This window comes from Magallana gigas, chromosome 10 (assembly GCF_963853765.1).
Source record: "Magallana gigas chromosome 10, xbMagGiga1.1, whole genome shotgun sequence".
In the NCBI taxonomy this organism is placed as follows: Eukaryota; Metazoa; Mollusca; class Bivalvia; order Ostreida; family Ostreidae; genus Magallana; species Magallana gigas.
The window spans coordinates 8,007,590-8,027,407 of NC_088862.1; the positions used below are offsets into that span (position 1 = coordinate 8,007,590).

At 31.5% G+C, this 19,818-nt stretch overlaps 1 protein-coding gene and 1 long non-coding RNA gene across 3 annotated transcripts in view; both read right to left on the bottom strand.

The window, feature by feature from the left end:
- The window catches only part of LOC136269745 (low-density lipoprotein receptor-related protein 4-like), a 41,307-nt gene that overhangs the window by 10,837 nt on the left and 10,652 nt on the right, over positions 1-19,818 (bottom strand). The window contains exons 2-12 of one of the 2 annotated variants that reach the window (XM_066073878.1): positions 17,972-18,109; positions 17,245-17,350; positions 17,016-17,157; positions 12,299-12,415; positions 11,652-11,876; positions 8,051-8,228; positions 7,774-7,901; positions 7,508-7,664; positions 6,866-6,978; positions 5,240-5,365; positions 4,404-4,577 (exon numbers count right to left, since the gene is read on the bottom strand). In XM_066073878.1, coding sequence (XP_065929950.1) covers positions 4,404-4,577; positions 5,240-5,365; positions 6,866-6,978; positions 7,508-7,664; positions 7,774-7,901; positions 8,051-8,228; positions 11,652-11,876; positions 12,299-12,415; positions 17,016-17,157; positions 17,245-17,313 — 1,429 coding nt within the window. In that variant the 5' untranslated portion in view covers positions 17,314-17,350; positions 17,972-18,109. Of the gene's footprint in view, positions 1-4,403; positions 4,578-5,239; positions 5,366-6,865; positions 6,979-7,507; positions 7,665-7,773; positions 7,902-8,050; positions 8,229-11,651; positions 11,877-12,298; positions 12,416-17,015; positions 17,158-17,244; positions 17,351-17,971; positions 18,110-18,743; positions 18,893-19,140; positions 19,396-19,818 lie in introns of those variants that run through there. The other variant, XR_010710388.1, reaches the window with a different exon arrangement.
- LOC136272387 (uncharacterized) lies at positions 1,189-2,461 on the bottom strand. The gene is made up of 2 exons (XR_010710389.1): positions 2,314-2,461; positions 1,189-1,561 (listed from the first exon to the last, which is right to left on the bottom strand). It is a non-coding gene; the product is annotated as an uncharacterized lncRNA (long non-coding RNA).

Below are 19,818 nucleotides of genomic sequence, written 5' to 3' on the forward strand. Positions count from 1 at the left end.
GATATACGAAGTTTCATTCCATTTAATGAAAAGGTATTTTAGTTACCCGATTTTAAAATCAATATGTTTTGTCACCATAGCGCACGGTAACGTTGAAAACACGATGTCAAGGAGACACATGCGTTCAATTAACAGAAAGTCAAATCTTTATATCACTTTTTTTTCTGTTGTGCTCTTAACCATACAATTTAATTTGACACTATAGAACTTAACGTCTAATTTGTTCACATTTGGTCAACAATCAAAAGTTTGTTCCGCGAAGTTTTCTTATTTTTTTCCGCATGTCTCTTCCTTTACAGTTATAAAATCCCTAAATGTCAGATGAAGTTGTTTATTCTTTTGACAAACTTTTTACAGATATATTACTTTCTTTCGTTTTGTTTTTGTCCAAAACCAAAGTTAACAAAACCCCCACAGAATGTGTAAGAGTTATACAAAAATAATATCAAAATAACTTTTTACTTATTATTTCCACCATTGAGCATTTTCACAGTTTTTATCGGCTTTTTTTTTTTCGAGTTAAATCCATAATATATATAATATTATATATATATATATATATATATATTCCCATGCTTTGATAGAAAATAATAAAATGACATTATCAATCTGTCTGCAGAGAGTTATGTCAGATCATTTGGATTTCTCTCCCACTTATCAGAATATGTTTGTTAAATGTATATTTATTAACTTACTAATAAATAAAAAGAAAAAGGTTTAATGCAGAGTTTGTAAACTGGTATTTAACTATGTACTTATAATTCTATAGTTGTACATTTGAATGCTGTTTGTTTATTGTAGGGGTATAAGATCTAAATTGGTAAAGGCTTCTTCTGATGATATAAATTTTCACAAATGAAAAGTTGATACTAAAGTTAACAAAACAAAAACATGAATGACATATATCAAATACTAGGCGCTCTGAATAACTGAAATGGAGAAAACAAAGATTTTTTTTTCATCTGTGCACGAACAGAGAAATATCATTATAATTTTTAGGTGTATTTTGTTCGGGTTATTCCTCTAATAAAAGAAAATTGCTCGAGAAGTGAACTGTTGTTCAATGTTTATCTCTTATGTTCTTTTTTATAACATTACGAAAGATATACTTTTTTGATGAAGATGTCTGAAAATGTAAAATATTTCTCTTTTAAATGCAGAGTTTTAAAGATATAATAAACTACGACAATAAGAAAAAAAGATATATTGAAAAAAAAAACCCATGCACTTCATATTCTGGATAAAAATTGAGTCAATATGGTTCTGTTCCACTGTTGCTTAGTATAAACCCAAAGTTACAAATAGTTATTAATGTTGTTATTGTTATTCCTTCCGCCTCCTGTAACTGTTACAGTTCTTCAGATGCACTCATGCTTCATATGTCGGGGTAAGGTAAGGGTTTGTCACAGACTCGTCATCTAGATCTTCATCATGAATTATGTTATACACAGATACGATTGAATGATAGTGATTCTTAGTTCCTGGATACAAATATCCTTGGCTATCGTAAGATATGTGCTGGTTATCTATTGTATTTGATGAAGTTTCGTCATGTGATTCTCTGAAAGTAAACCGATAGGTAAACCAACTAGTCTTGTATAACTTTGACCAGTAGATAATATTGTGAACACTGTGACGTGTGACATATAGTATAACGCTTATATAAAACAAATTAAAAGATATAGGCATATTTAATATATATCTCAGAAAAGACTTGAAAACAAAACGCCTCACTCGAACTTAAGAAAGTCCACAATGTCAATATATTTTAGCGATGTCCTATTATATATGCATCCTTTTGCTATATGGACAAAACGCTTAATGAATTTTGTTTTATATATGAACAAATTATTAGAGAACTTAATAACTTTTGATAGGATTTTTCAATGTTACGTTTTTGCGGAATTGATATAAGAACCTACAAATAAAATTGTGTTATCAAACATAGCTTTCATAAATCATATATACAGAGAAATCCAATAATACACATCCGCATCAACTGTTTTGTTAGCACTAGTACAGTTTTAGTCCAATTTTGCCCTTTTCTAATAAATGCTACATATGGTTAAAGCCACAATTATACCCTTTTGAAAACATATTTCAAGTACATAACTTGGTAATTTAATTTGCATTGAAATTTAAAACATATTTTGAATTTCAGGGCAAATAATGAAAGAAACCCTTCATCCTTCTTTGTTTTAGATATCACTTCGCAAGTACATGTACGTGGCATCGAATGACTGCAAATACGTACGAAAAAAATCTTATTGAAAGGGTTAACTGAGACTTTACAGTAATAGTTACTATTCATACCTAGATCTGGATTGTCTTTTCACCAGGCAGATGATTCCAATCATTACCATGACAGCAACAAAGGCACCTATTGCGGATGCGACGTACAAATACGTGTAGGTTGTTTCCGTTGTTCTAATCTCTGAGGGAGAGAACACAGCATATGATATGATAACTAAGTGTTACATTGAAAAATAACAACATTGACAGTTTAAGAATGTTTAGCATCTGCACTGCTATGCTATGTTATGGATGCCAAATGCTTTTATCGTTAATTATAAACAAATTAACACCTTTCAAATGCTTATATACTTCATATAATGCTTTGCAAACGAACATGGATGAACGATGGTGTGTATTTGACATTGTAGCATTGCACGTTATCAGGCTCATAACAAAACAAGTTCTCAACTCATAAATGTTACCTTAATGTCAATTTTGGATAAAAACACAATGTAAAATTACCGAAAGTAATAAATTTGCACCTAAAAACACACACTACTTACATACAAAAACTACGATAGAATTCCTTAAATACTCTCCATAATGAACTTTTTTTCTGCAACCACATTGACCTCTGACAGGGCTAGCCATTTTGATGTCTTCGAGAAAGACTGATTCTGATTGGACCATCAGGAATATTAACCAATGAAATTGAGTTTAACATTAGATATCACAATGGCCGGTCTGGTCAGAAGTTGATGTGGCTGCAGAATAAAGTTCTGTTTGGAGAGTATTTAAGAAATTTTATCGGAATTTAAGGTTGTAAGAAGCGTGCGTTTGTTGTGAGATTTTAAAAGATTATTGCAAATGTTTCTCGACTTGTTGCAATACTGCTGTTGTCATAGGCAAAATCCTATCGTGAGCCCTGGACCGGTAAACGTCCGAGTAAAAATAAACTGGCGACTTCGAGAGAATATTGACGAATACATGTATCTCAGCTATTTTAAGACCAATCAACTTGAAATTCGGCATGAGTGTATGTCAGACATTACTTTTCTGAAAAATACATGCATATTGGGAGTGTTATGAATATAATTGACTTATTAGGCTTTTGAAGCGAGCTGGTAGTTTTTTTATCTGGGTCAGAGTTCGACCCCTTTCTTTATTTATGGTTACATTGAAATTAATGTTAAAACGGGCTTGGCCCCTGTGCTAAAAAGCAATGCATGAAATCAAAAAGATAATGAAAAAAATCATGCCATGTCATGCACACTCGAACTGGAATCCTCGTTAAAACACATTCCCTGAACTGTTTAAAAAATATTGAAAAATGGCTTACTTTTTATTTGTAATTTATTTTAAGACCATTTGATTTCTATTTAAATGTTGTAGCATAATGTATAGAACCTCAAAAGACTACCATAATCAACTTCTCTTCCACCATCTTGTATATCTTAGGATATGAGTTCTTGAACTGGCTTATTTCTGACTAAACAATGTTTTCTAAAGATAAATTAGCAATAAAAATGAGGTTTTACACTTTGTTTTGTATGCAAATTACGCATACAAGGGCAATTTATCCCCATGAATCTAAACAGGGATATATTTGAACTGAAAAAACCTAATGTCTGGATTAGTATAGAGATGCCTTAAACATTTAACAACAAATGTGTTGACATGACATTTATCTTATACCATGAAAATATGACGTCAATGTGCCTCAATTGACAAAAAGGAGCTCTGAGTGTAGACTGGACTTTACCTTGTTTAAAAAAAAAGACCAAATGCCAACTGATATATAAGGGAAACCTATTTTGGGGCAAAGAAATTACCATTTATGTGGAAGATAATTCAATGTTTTTCTTAACAAATAGATGGAGAGAGGACACGGATGAACTTCCTGCATATTTTTTTCAGATTTTTAATTTTTCAAAATAAGTCTGCAGCTGTGCAGTTCTTCAGCTGTTATAAGTGAAAAAGGCAACGTTGTGTTCTTTTAGGCGTAACTTGCATTCAAAACAACATGTAAAACCTATGTATTCCTTGGAGAACAGTTTTAGACAGTTTTGGGCGGGCCAAGCAGGTTTATGAAATGGTAACATTTTATTCATCAAATGTACAAAATGGCTGCTCATCCACCTTAAATTACTTGACAATCTGAGTAATACCTTTACACAAGGTGTCTATTAATGGCATCCATTGCCCTTCAGAGCCACATAAAACAGTGGTGTTGACAGCAGGTTCATATCCGGCATTACATTTGAAGCGACAAGACAATCCAGGGTAGGGCAAGAGGCAATCAATGAAGGTTAAATTCTGTAGCAGAGTTTGACACCGAAACACTAATAATAAAAGTCAATATAAGATATAATGCATAGTGTATTACTTAAAATTAGATTTACATGTATCTGATTTCAATATTTAGCATAAATTTTGACATTTTTAAGGAAGGTTTGCGACATGCATTGATTTTTCATTAAAATGATATCATTTGAATGCCTTTATGATAAAATGTAAAATCTTTTCTCCCAGATGCCATTTTTTACTTATAAAAGGTCGAATGTTATACGGCCATTCTTTAAAAAAATGCTTTTTTTTTTAACTTAAAGTAAAACTAATTAAAAATTGGTAAAACATATAAATATCTCCTTAAAAAATTTAGATTGTGTTCATGAAATTTTATAGGCAGAGTGAATTGCAATGAGGCGGGAGACAAATAAAACAAACAATAATTTTATGTTTTTATTCATATTTGGTGGAAACGTGACCCATATCGTAAAACAATGTGCCCATTTCTGTTAGTGTTATTAATCATGAAAATAAAAGAAAAAAAAAACAATTCTACCTTCCATCTTATAAAGTGTTTTTAATTATTGTGATTCGTGCTATATCATAATGAATATCTCTGGTATTTACCTCTAGCCGCAAACCATGGTATAAAAACTTATATACTTATATGGAAATATAAATCATAATTCTGATATCAAGTAAAGGCATATCTAACCCCCTTCACATGTTAACTGATCCAATTGGAGATTAACATTATCCTGGCATCCACATGTTCTTCCGTTTGGGGTTGGAAAACAGAACGTACTGCATAATCCATTGTTTATTGAACAGCTTAAACTTACTAAAAAGAAAATCAATACAAAATGGTTTACGGTTGATAAGAACAATAATAATAGGGAATTTTTTATACTCCAGTGATTTTTACAAATAATTCAAAAACCGGACCACAGCCAAAGCTTGTCAAGCAAAAAAATTGTTAAATAAAGAGCACGAGCAATGTGTAACATGGGTCAACAAATGCTACAAACGAGTTTAAGTAAATAATTTAAATGTCACAACAATGATTAACTCCTATACATTACAAAGAAAACAACGTGAAGCCGATTACGTTGCACTTCTTAACATGACGTCATCTGTCTCTTTATGATGTAATAGGAGAATAAGCATTAAGCTATCACTGCAAATTTCCGACAACGGAAAATAAATATAAATTTTTTTTTCTTCCAAGGAAGTTTGAATATGATGCATTGTAATAGTCTTAATTAGAATATCTGTATTTTTGATACATGTGTTACTAAATGTTACTGCTTTTCGTACAAAGATATTTTTGCAGAATAAACAAAACACATGTGTCTTCAAGTATAAACGTTAAGAGGGCTTGGTAAGTCTCACCCTCTATCACGTTTTCTAACCTTTGCCCAAATATCACATTTACGGTATTAATAAGACCCAACCTAACACCCGAGTATTTCCTATCTTAACCCCGGGTTTAATTTCGTGGTTTACTTGGGGTTTACTCCCGGTTTACTTTTGGAAAATGTGTCCGGGTGGAGTTTATTTTGGGTCCACTCAGGGTTTACTTTGGGTGTACCCGCGGTTTGCTTTTATGGTCCTGTTAAACAGTGAAATAGGAAACCGTCTTTTATCTTATTATCTTACTGCCTGTAATTCCCCTTGTATATTCCAAATACACATGTAGCGTATGCTCATGGGGTCTACTTCTGATCGGGGTTTACTTAGTAGCTTTACTTTTGGTTTACTCTGGGTTTACTTGGGGTTTACTCTGGGTCTGCTCTAGTAAACCCAAAGTATACACCGATTGTAAACCAAGGGTCAAGTCTCGATTTACTTTTTGCTAGGTTGGTTCTAATAAGCACTGTATTTCAAAACATAACAATAAATTTTATATATTTTAGCATTACATCTGTTGTTTTTAAATGTAATTTGTGCGATTTTTATACGTGTAAAAGAATACGCGTCCACTTATCAAAATATTTTTTTTTCTCAAGGAAATTTGCCGATGTATTTATCAATCCCCTAACTCTACTTCATAACTGAATAGACTGTGTTGTGATTATGATGAAGATTGATTTAAATTGCCTTTTGTAAAACAATGTTAACCCCATTGCATATGAGAAATAAACAGTAGTCAAAGGATAAACAATATAGAAATATGCTATGAAAAGACCATCACATTCTTCCTTTCATCTTAACTACACTGCTTGTTTTCCTTCAAAAGCTATGAGCATCTAAAATACATAAATAACTCCATATTGCATAGAACATAGTTTGTTTTATATTATAATTGTTTTATTTATAATATGGTATTTTATTGCATTACCGTCCCGATTTTCATCTGCATAGATATCTAAGCTGTCCAGTCGTCCAAACTCTTGATGTTCTGACATGAAAGGTATCTTAGATCCCGTTACTTTATCCATTTTAGTAATGAGTCTGTGACAAAGAAAAAAATCGGATTTTGTTATACTTCTTCTTTAATTTATCAAAATGTATACCGTTTTAAAGAGAGTGCATTCTTTTCCGTTGTTTTATCTTTTTTTAAAAAGTAAAATTTTAAAAAATACCATGTTACAAACCGCATTTCATTGTAAAGTGTAAAAGAAGTATCAATTTTTGCAAATATCGCCGGCCAAATCAGAATATATCTTTAATTTTGCTTCCTAAAGTACAATTTAGATGACTTATTCATGTTGCATATATTATCAGCTGGTTTGGTTAAAGTTTAGAATACGGTTTAACCAAAATATGCAGACGACTTTTGATTTTTACTCTCAAAAGCTATGGGAGTACATGTACATGAAATTAACTTTATATTATGATACTACATGTATTTATCACTGTGGGTATGCTACAAAAAAGGTTGTTGCCAACATAGAAAAATATTAAAAAATAGTCGTTGTAATGTAGGTGCTTTTGTCATAACAATTAAATGATACAATTTATTCTTCATTAGATAATTTACTCTCGGTTCCATGCCGTGTAGTAGAGATATTGTCCATGAATCGCAATGTCATACAAAAAAGCATCACGGTCAGTTGCAAGAAGACGGCGATTTCCCCCGTTAGGGTCGGAATATTCTATCGTGTTTGTTTGCAAATCTGTCCAATACAAACGGCTTGCTAAAACAGAGAGGCGTCAGTAAATACAATGGAAAATATATATACAATATAAACTTATCAAAATAATACATTTTTATAATTTGAATGAGAGCAAGATTAGGAACTTTACAGGAGTAATCAATAGCTAGGCCATTAGGAAATTTTATTCCTGTTGTTACAATGTAGGTTTTTGAAGTTCCGTCCATATGTGTTCTACCAATAGCAATCCTGTTTCCCATTTCTGTCCAAAATATGTATCTACGATAAAAAGAAGTGAACATATTTTATGATATGCGTAGAAAAAATTATTAAAACAGGTTGCTTTTTTTTTGGAAACTTATTTTACTTTACATGTCATATTGATTTGATACATGTAGAAAAACAATTTTATGTTAACGAAAATTTACCCTTTTGAAGAAAAGAGAACAATATGCCTTGGTTCGCTCAGATTGTTAATCAGAGTCTTTTGTATTGATGTAGATCTTTGAACCACTCCAATGTAATCCTGAGATTCGGTACGTCCTACAGTGTAGTACAGATTACCCGTGGAATAGTCGATGGCTAGACTGGCAGCATACGAAACACCTGAAGATTGATTAATGTAAAATTCATAACCTAAAAAGTACATTTAACAGGTCGGAGCCAATCACCAAATTAAAATATAATAACTCGGTAGGGATTTAATAGCTCAAATGAGATATAAATTTAAAGTGCAAAAAAAAAGTTATTGGATTTTGATGGGTTTTTTTTTTTTTAATATAAAGCTGCAATAATGTGTAGCAAATACCACGATTTTTAGTTAAGAAGTCACTAGTTTGTAATATTTTAAAGATTTGGATATACTGAGGGATCAATCTCTGTAAAAGTACGGTTGCAGAAAAAAGATGTTTACAAAAAGTTGTTAAATTTCATATAATTAAATCAAATAAAGTGTAATTAGCTAAGTTTACAGATGAAATAAAAAAATGATTAATTCCACAAGTGTATAATTATAAATAAAATTAATATAAAAGTAACGAATGTCTAAACAGTTTATGGAATAAAACTGAATGGGACAACTAATTCATTTTCTCTCTCATTCCTTTGTTAAATGTCAACAAAATTTCAATGATTTTAAAGTATCTACCATTAAAGAAGGGTGCTGTCCTTTATTTCATCACATATATATCCTCATAACCAATAAATGCGTTTGCCAAATTTGCTTAGAATAATTGCATTGGTTACAAAAATTAACATGAGAGAAATTCCCAGCGTACATGAGATATAAAGGAATAGCTGGACCTTGGCAACTTAATAGAGTCGCAAGTAGACGGGTTAGACTTATAATCATGTGTTCAACTTTGCATTGGTTTCCCATTCTTTTTGTCAGGCTGTAAAATATTTTTACTTTTGGTACCTGATAATAAATTATTTTTTGTTCAAGAGGTATGTCCTTTTATTTAAGATATCTCACTCCTCACATTATGATTTCATTGCGCAAATGATAATTATATTTAAAATGAATATGATCTTATTTATCAAATCATCACAGAAAGATTTCTATTTTATAATTACACAACATCCATTAAGATCCATTTGAGTTCAAGAAACAAAAATGTTTTTGGGGAACTATTTTTTCGTGCGGAAAGTTTTTTTAGACGAAAATGACAGAAACAAGCAATTTTATGAATTTTCAATATACTTTTTTTTTATTATTTTTTTTTATTCATGATTCACATTTTTTTTTACATTTTATAGGTTTGTATTATATAAATAGTGCCTGTTTGGGAGGGTAAGAGTTGAAATTGACACCCCGAGAAAACCATTGTCAACCGACGCGAAGCGGAGGTTGACAATGGTTTTCGAGGGGTGTCAATTTCAACTGTTATCCTCCCAAACAGGCACTATTTATTTTGTTATACTGAATGTCTTAATTTCTAAGGAAATTTTACTGCTTTTATATAGGAATAACGTAAATTCTACAGCGAACCGTACGCGCATAATTTTCGCGCATGTAACATTTTTTAATGTTACCCGTTGCTAAGTGAGTTGCTAACGCTGAGGGTAATAGAAACTATTATTAACTGCGTCTTAACCAATCAGATTTCAGTATTTAACATGAAAGTATAACAAAATATTCTATAGGGACATGGACAGAGTTAAATCTTGAGGTAGTGATAGACGATTTGCATAAAATCATGCAAATATATATATTATGACTGAATGTTTTACCATTGAAGCCCTATATCTAAAATTTGACATCACTGACGCCGATGTTTTATCATGTCAAAATGATACTAAATACACATCTAGGCAAACTGGATTAGTCTTATAAAATTCTTGATATTCAAAAGGTTTTTTTTTTTTAAATCAAATTGCAACTATTATAAAGAAATGTCTTTTTTAAGTGCAAAAAGGTCACACAAACTTTTGTGCATCTTCGTTTATATTTTTTCGTAATCCCTTTATTTAGTGTGACCATTGTGCATAATTAAAAACAATTTTTGAAGGAAAAAGTTTGTTTATTCAGAAATACTGAAAACAAATCCTAATCAGGCTGAACTTACATTTTATGTGCAAAATGGTCAAATTAAATTGGCCTTAACTCAGAGGGATGAATACTGACCGCCCATCGTCTTGGTATTTTTCAAGGATGTTTTGTCTACGGATTTCAATGATATACTTCTCAAGAAATTCTTGATACAACAACATTGAGAAGTGGGATACTTTAATTAGCATCAGCGTGTCTTTAATCAAGAATGTTTTCTACGCAGCACTGTTAAGGCTTACTGTGAAAATATCAGCGGTTTTAAACGTTCATAAAACGATGCAACCTATATTTCAAAATATTTATGTAAAGTTACTTATCATGATATAAATAATATATTAAATGAAACAGTATAGTAAATGCTACTTTGTATGACACTTAGTGTGGTCCTCTGAATTGATAGTCACGTGACTTTGTTGATAATTCTTTCGAATGGAGGTCATAAACAAATTTCAATATTACAAGGGAATACCCTTATTTAAATTAAAAATTTAAATGATAATCAAATTCTACTTTTCTTGTAGATTCTGCTGTTTTGTATAGAGTTATTCTTTTATGAGAATAAATATCAAATAAATGAGCTCTGTTGTTGGAATTTATCTGACCTTTATTTAATATTTTATGTATTTAAAAATTCATTCTATAGATTTAATCGAAGCAGCAGCACTTTTTAATAAATCAAACATTCCCTTTATTTATGTATAAAAGATCGCAATGATCTGTTTAGCGCATGTCCTTGTAAAAAGCGGATTTAGATAGGCTTCCCGGTGTCAAACACCTAGAACTCGTAGGGTAAACACTCTAGAAAAGAAATAATACACGCTCTAAAAAATAATCAAATGTCAAATCAAAAAGAGCATTATGATAATAGATAGGATTTACGGGTATAATAAATGTTTTAAGATTATGCTCTGTTATTTTATAATTGCCTTTTTCCATGTTAAAAAATTGATTGATCCGTCTCTCTCTCTACACAAAATAGGCGCCAAAATTTACAGTATGACGTTACATCCACAAGAACACCACAAACAGTCGGTTGTTTATATTTATCGTTGTTGGACTTATATAACTACCAAGTTGAACGCATAGGTAATTTTTAATGTTACAGTAGTTTAATGTTTTCGTCCCTATAACAATCGGAAAATACTTTATTCACTAGCATTGTTGACGATATGTTGTTTTGTACGATGTCATAGTTAACATTTCCCGTACTTTCTGGTCGGCGCGACCACAAAGTAAACCTTAACAGTGCTGCGTAACATGTTTGGTAAGATTAAGACAAGATAGCTGAAAATGAAAGTCGTTGTCAACAAATTTGACAGACAGATCCTCACATAGATAGACAAGGATGTAACGTGATGAAAATGGCTATAAAATCTATGATTTGAACGTCAACACTGTGATTATTTTTTACACTATAGTGCACTTCTACAGTCAAATATTGATACAATTTAGTGGAAAGTCAATTACAAAACTTATACCTATTGTGCAGAATAACATTGTATTCTTTCCGTGTAACGAAGTTGACATTATACTTCGATTTATACTGGAAAAGAAAAGAGTCTTTGTTGATTTATCAAACGCTAGTCCTGTAGATATGCTTATTGATAAAGGTAATTTCACTACTGCCCCAGTCTTAAGGTCAATTTGTAGAATTCTTTGATGTGTATAGTCCATTACTGCAATAAAATTTGACGTGAACACATCTACAAAAAAATATAAATTCAAATTGAAATATAACCATGAAACATATATACATGTACCAGCTATGAAAAATTAAATTAACTTTTTAAAGAGAAATTTGATGTACATAAACGTCTTTAGAAATAAAAAAAAATGTTTTTATAAAATACGTTTAATATTTTCTTTTACCAACAAAAACTGTTTTTCAAGGATATTCAAATACCAATATTGGAGCTTGAAAACTGACATTTTATTTAGTTATGAAACAAAAATTTTCTCTGTCACAATGAAGTCCATATACATCAATCATTAAGGAAAAAAGATCAATTACGCAGTTATGTTTTTAATAATTGATCTTTAGGGTAACGATCAACTGTTTGTTGGCTTAATCACGCATACTGCTTATTTCAGTTGAAACAATATGATATTTAATAACAATACAAACCACTGTCACAGCTTTGATCAGGCTGAAGTTGAAGACCGATATCGCATTCACATGTTCGACCTTTTTCACCTGGAACACATATTTCTCCACAACCTCCATTCAATACATTGCAGGAACCTGAAACCATTTAGTCATATTTAAAAGACGTTTTCAACATCGTGCAAATCTATATAAAGTAATGGAATTTAGATACATATCTATGCCATCAATGCATAAAGTTTTATGGCAGTGTCATCATAACAATGAAAGCGCTTATGTTTTACTCGGACTTTGTGTTTTTATTAATTGAAGTTTTATATATTTCATCCGACAACTGTAACTTTTTTCTGGATTTACCTGTATATTACCAGTGATCGAGATGGAAACACGAAGTTCTTCTAACAAGGAAAAAGATTTTGAACGAAAGGATGATTTTTCTGTACTGCTTGAGAAAATGGATCTAGTGACTAACAAAATGGATATAACAAATGATCTTTTACGGGATTTAATCAAAGTGTGTGGAGAAAGTGTTCCTATTTGCAGTCAGTCATCTACAAGAACAATGGAAATTCTGGATGAAGAGGAAACAAATTTAAAACTGCTCTGATTGAAGAGAATAAGGTTAGGTCGTTACAATCGTTACAATCCCAAACTCAGTTATCGCAAAGAGAAATAAACGAGCTAGCTTTACAAAAAGAATCAAGAGTCAAGAAAAAAATCAAAACTTATTGGAATCAGACTTTGAATTCAAGAAAACAAATGTACTGGACACAGATAAATGACGCTAATCATGCTGAACAATTTGAAAAATAGCTAGAAAAAGCAGAACCAATTTTGCCAAGAAAATTCAGAATAAAGCCAATCCGCGAGGAGCCTAGTGCCCAAACAAACATCCGGATTGAAGTCGCCAAGGAACGTTTAAGAGGAGAGATCCAGTTACTACAATTGAGATCCAACAAGAGCCAGGAAAAGGTTATTGAATACGATACTGAGATGGAAAAAGTATTTAAAAACAGACTTCTGGTAGAGTTCTGGAAATTCTCCTAAACATGTGGGAGTCCGATTGCAAAACAGAAAAACAGAAATCCTTCAACAAATGGCGATATAAGGAAGCTTGGTTATTGGATTACGAGAGAAATTATGGAAAAGAGCTTACAAAAAATAAAAAAAAGTGAAAACACAACAAACCACCAAAACCAAACCACAGAAAAATTTGACAAGCATGGCAAACGAGGATCAACCCAGGGACTATGAAGCTGTAGTTAAGAGAAATACCGCCATAACTACAAACAATCACCGACCAACTTCAAGTCATTTGGAAAAAGAATAACACAAGGAACCACGTTATTACCAAAGGAAACAGCCAAAACCAAAATTGATCAACACCTAACAGGGAGAATAGTACCTCTACAACATGTAGAACATCGTCTTATGACAGAAACTACGTGCACCACAACAATTTACGTGCAAACAATGTATACAAAAACAACCACGAGACCTACGTAGGAAGAAACACCAGAAACTATTTATTAGAAGGAGGCAAACCCAACCCAAACAACGACCGTCTATACAGACACCAGTTTCATCACAGATAAAAATCGTGAATGAGGTATGTGTAGATCAAGATGATACATCTCGACCATCTACCAACAATATTGAACCTTAAGTTATTAATCTTTCTAATAGATATCTAAGTGATTCAGAAGTACGACTTTTATGTAAAGGTTTGACATTTACTCCAACGCAACAGAGCAATAAACATGAACTAAGAACAGATATAAAACAGACACGAGACAATTGAGAGTTGCCGAGTATTTTTATGAGAAAGATGACGGTGAAACTGAATTGGAAGAGCACCTTGTACGCAACAAGTCCTACTTTAATCCTAAAAAGGGTAAAAATGAAATTTTAGATTTGGGAAACTCTTAATAAATTACCTCTGAGTAGTAACACCGAAAATGAAAACACTAAATGCAACTTAAATAACGAGGAAAGGGCACCTTTAAAATCACTGTCAAACGATGAATCAATTATGATTAAAGAAGCGGACAAAGGAAGTGCAGTTGTCATAATGGATTCTATTTTTTACAAAGAGCATATAATTGACATGTGGTCAAACACTGTCTATTACAAAGAAATAGAAGACAATGACGACAGGAAAACTATGCAAAAAATTAAAAAAATCTGTTGAAACGACACAAAACAACATCCAATTTAACAGATTAACAGATAAGGAGGAAGACTACTTAACAAAGTTTGAATTTAGAGAGAGCAACTTTTACGGTCTTCCAAAAGTACACAAATTAGAACAAATCAAGGAGGCAATTAAAACCCAGTGTTCGGAGTACATCCATTGTCCAAATTCAAGTGATATCTCTTTCCGACCAATAGTAAGCGGACCTTCAGAACCAACTCAAAGACTCAGCAGTTTATTAGACATTCTTTTAAAACCATTCTATAGTGAAGTCAAAAGCTACGTTCAAGATGATCTGGATTTCCTTCGTCATTTACCAGAAAAAATTGAGGAAAACAGCATTTGTTACACTGGATGTTATCAATTTGTATAGTAACATATCAATTTTTCTGGGACTTGAAGCAATAAATTATTGGATAGATAAGAATCCAGAGAAAATAAACAACTGTTTCCTAGGAGATTTTATTTTAGAAGCTATGGAAATCGTTCTTACAAACAATAATTTTACATTCAATGGTAAACACTTTAGACAAATCAAGGGAACCGCCATGTGGACCAAAATGGCTCCAACGTATTCGACATTAGCCCTAGGTAATTTGGAGGAAACGATGTACAAAAAAGTTAACAAGATATTTGAGGAGGACACTGGAAAATATATCTTAACAAACTGGAACAGATACCTCGACGATTGCTTTATAGTCTGAAATTCAGGAGAACTTTTAAAGAAATATTAACTGAACTTAATCCAGACATTAAATTTACAGTGGAAGAAAGTCTTGATCGTATTGCGTACTTGGATATTCTAATGACTACACAGGGCGAAGTCATCATGACCGATATATTTTACAAACCACTGATACACCTCAGTATTAACATTTTAACTCGTGTCATCCACGGCATAAAAAAAGAGCCATACCTTATAATTTAGCAAGAAAGATGTGTACCATAGTTAACAGTGAGCCTGTAAAAATACAGAGATTACATCAACTGAAGCAGTTCCTGTTTCGCCGTTGAGAAATGTAAAAAAAAAGATAGAAAAGATTTACTTAAGCCCATTCAACGGAACAAAATCCAAAGCATAATTCCATTAGCAACAACATATAACCCGAGAAATCCAAACGTTACTCCTACAGTTAAACATCTTAACGAAGTCTTGAAGACGGATGAAACCTTTTCTAAAATATTTGAAAAACAGATGTTTATTAACAGTAAAAGACAACCAAAGAATCTAAGAAGAATTCTCACCAAGTCAAATTTCACAGAAAAAAACCCAGATTACAAAGTAACCAAATGCCAAGATCCACGGTGTGGTACCTCCCTGTATATCAATACAGGACAACATTTCAACTTTAGTGGGAAAGAGTTCACTAAATACAATGACATTTCATGCCATACCAGAAATTTAATTTATGTAATCACGTTCTGGTTGTGGAGAACTGTATATTGGAGAAACAGGAAATACATTACGGGACAGAATCCGGATACATAAACAGCATATTAATTCACCGGAATTTTGTAAAAAAAAAAAAAACCCAACTCAGTGAACATATGGACGTAGTTGGAATGAAATCTTTTACTGTTTTACCCTTTTATAAAATGTGCGAGTCTGATACTTCTGAAAGACGAGAAAAAGAAAAACATTTTATAAGAACATATAAACCTAAACTGAACAGTTTATTATAACATCCGTGTACCATTTTAATGTTTGTGCATTGTTTTTATTTAATTGATATGTGTTGTGCTTAAAAAATACGCCAAAGTTGTGACGTCAACACTAGAGATTTTGCTTACGTTATAATGACATCACAATAACGTATTTACCTTAGTTAGTTGTAAAACATCTGGCCCCGGGGCCATAAAACTTAGACGAGCTCACTTTCGATCTCTGTCTCACTTTACCACTATACATTCCTTTTGTAAAAGTGAGTCTGAGATCAAAAGCGAGTTCGTCTTAATTTTATGGCCCCCAGGCCTGAAGATGAAAATAAAAGCGCTTATATTTTACTCGGACTTTGTGTTCTTATTCATTTAAGTTTTCTATATATATATATATATAATATCAGAATTGTCAAGTTGTATATCAAGGACTCCAGAGTGCAAGGGGAATCTCAAACCAAAGACTTTCTGTCCTTTATTATAAATATTTCAAAATTATCAAAACTATGATAAAGATCATCTAATTAAAAAAAAAATCTTCAGAATGGTGAAGTTCTGGTTCATTGAATATATTTAAGTTTGGTTTTCAATGTCCCATCTCTTCTAAAAAGATCATAAAGCAGTAAACATTAGCTAAGAAAAATAATTTTTAAAATAAATAAATCTAATAAAACTGCTTTTAATTTTCAGTTGATTTCCTTCAAAAGGTTACAGAAAATGTCAATTTTGAAAGAAAGAAAAATAATACAAAAGAAAGTTAAAACTTTGGACTTACTTCGGTTTTACGATAGCATAAAATTATAAGCTGTGGAAAGTTATGCACTTCCGTATTGTAAGGGTCAGTATTGTTTTGTATTAGGAAATAATATGTGATAATTTTTTTTAAACCTTGTCTTTTATGTTGCAGGGAAGCATCGAACACAGAGACATCTTTTGAGTTCTGAGTTGTGTTTAATGCCCAGTCTGCTTCTTTGGAATGCAGATCTCTTGCAAAGTAGAGTTTATCTCCATTTATCCAACAAAAGTAGTCCTGCAAAATATGAGAATTTCAAAACTGTCTAATGTTGTTCATATCTACGAACGCTGATTTTAAAAGGACAAACGATTTCATAATAACCTTATATACTAAAGACTTCGTAGCTTCATCAGTTCCAATATGACTTTTTATATCAGAGCCCATTTTCATTGAACTTTTGATCGTTCTGCGATCTAGCCAGTATATTCTAAAATGATGAAACAAAACGTTTTTTTTTCATAATGAAATACATGTAAATGTATATCTATTTTTTTTTAAATTGGCATGTTAAAGACAAAAAAGTTACATTAACTGCCTAAAAACATTATGTAGATATCAACCAATTTTTAACTAAAACTCGTTATTGAGATTGTCCTTCGTTTTACAAGCAACAACAATGCAACGTCTATTTAAAACAAATCTTTTAAATTAAAAATTCACAATTTTACCTAAATGTTAAAGACAAAAAGAGCTTCCATGTTCTATGAGCATAAATGGTTTTTCATTAAAGTTTCAAGATACATTAGGATTGTGGTTTTTTGTTTAGATATGTACGATATCGATTATTATTTGAATGAAACAAAATTATTTGAATCAAACTGATCCTTTATTTATAAAACTTCTGTGAACAAAGGCATGGTATAAACATTTATTTTACATTTTGTATTTTGGTTTATTACTCAATAGAATTCAAACTTCAAAATTCAGAATCCGAAATTCTTAACAAAAAAACATTATAACAATTAAAAATACAATTTCAGCTGAAGTTGTAACTCTTTAATTAAAACGAGTTCAAATAAGATACAATGAAAGTGTTTAACATGCTTACCTTTCACTTGTGACATCATATTGAAGAGAACGTGGGTTGTTTAGACTATCCGCCGATACCAAAACCTTTGGTTTATCTCTAGTCCAGGATCCACGAACTATTGACCTTTTAGACGTTCCCGAAATCCAATAGAGGACACTAAATGAACATAAAATACCGTTGGTTATTCTTTCAAATGCTTTAATATACTCTCGTTGCACATTTAATTTACTTTTTAGTGATCGACTAGAGCAATGTTAAAGCTGGTTTTTTTAAAAATATGAATGGTCCTGATTTTGCAATACAGCAATTTGTTTTAAATAGAGATGATTTGAGACATTGGATACGCCCAGTCGTTAATTTACCCGCGGACAACGAGGGCAAAAGGAATAAAAATAAAAACGGGTGGAGTGGGGGGGGGGGGGGGGTTGATATTGCCCTGTAAAAAATATTCCATGAAACATCACCATTAGTAATCAAATGTTTTGTATAGTTTACGTTATTTTGTCGTTGTACTTTTTACCAATCTTCTCTTCTCAAAAGCGGTATTTTCTAATGCATGAAGTTTTATTTGTAATTTGAATTTTACAATTTAATATATTTTTTGTATATAAATAACGTACCAAAATATAATCCTTCCGACAAACTATAATCACGATATATTTGTTTGGTTTATTATAATTGAAATTTGATTAGAAACAAAATATACAAATTTGTTAGCAAAAACATATAACAACAGCTTAATACTCAAAATGGTTATTTTTTGATTTTATATCATAAGTGCAGAGCTTGCCCATTATAAGGATCTACGGTTAGCGATGACGGGTTTTGCAAGTTGGAGTAAATGGTAACTGCTATCTGAGAGTTGACTGAGAAAGACTATAGTTGACTGCTTGGGTTCTATCCATCCGAGAAGATTTGCAATCCAGTCAAAAGTCAAGTCTGTCATAAAATAGATTATATATATATATATATATATATACATATATATATATATATATATATATATATATATATATATATATATATATATATATATATATATATATATATATATATATATATATATCGTGCCAATGAACAGTAAAATATATACTTGCAAATGTCACATGCTATGCAATGGATATTTGCATTTAAACTCAGAAATCTTAGAAAGTTTTTTAAACCAAAATACAAATTTCAATTTTTACCTCTTGCAGATGATATCGATGCTAAAGTGCTTGTACGTTGTGTTATAATGTTGTATTTCTTAAGTGAAGTGCTTTCACTGTCGACGAAGTAGATGATATCTGACTTTGCGTCAACAGCAAATGTCTCAATGTTGTTGCTTAAAATATTTGTTTTCAAATATTTACTTGGTATCCCACTGGTCGAGTGTATATCATGCATAACGATCATGGATGCATTGCTCACAAGAAAACCCCTTTTATAAAAGGGGGTGTTGTCTGTAACAAATTCTTTGAATTAGCACGAAAAAACATTCAACAGGACATATGTTTATTATATATATATATACAGTGGGGCCTCAGATATCCGGACGCCAGATAACCGGACGCTTCAGTTTACGGACGATTTTATTTGGAAACAGATTTTTTATACGTTATTTTGTCTCATTTATCCGGAATTTCGCGTTCCGGATCCGGACGGTCTGTTTTTACCACAAAACACTAATTTACTACTAATCTTGCTTCATTTAACCGGACGGTAAAATTTGATGATACCCTACTCAGTACAAAAGATTCAGCTAGATTCGGTTATCATTATTGTCCGGTTAATATTTCATGACAAAATAATAAAATAAAGCAGAATTCTTTATCTCTTAAAAACGTTCACTCTAGCATGTGTTGCTATATGGTATGAAAGGCAAA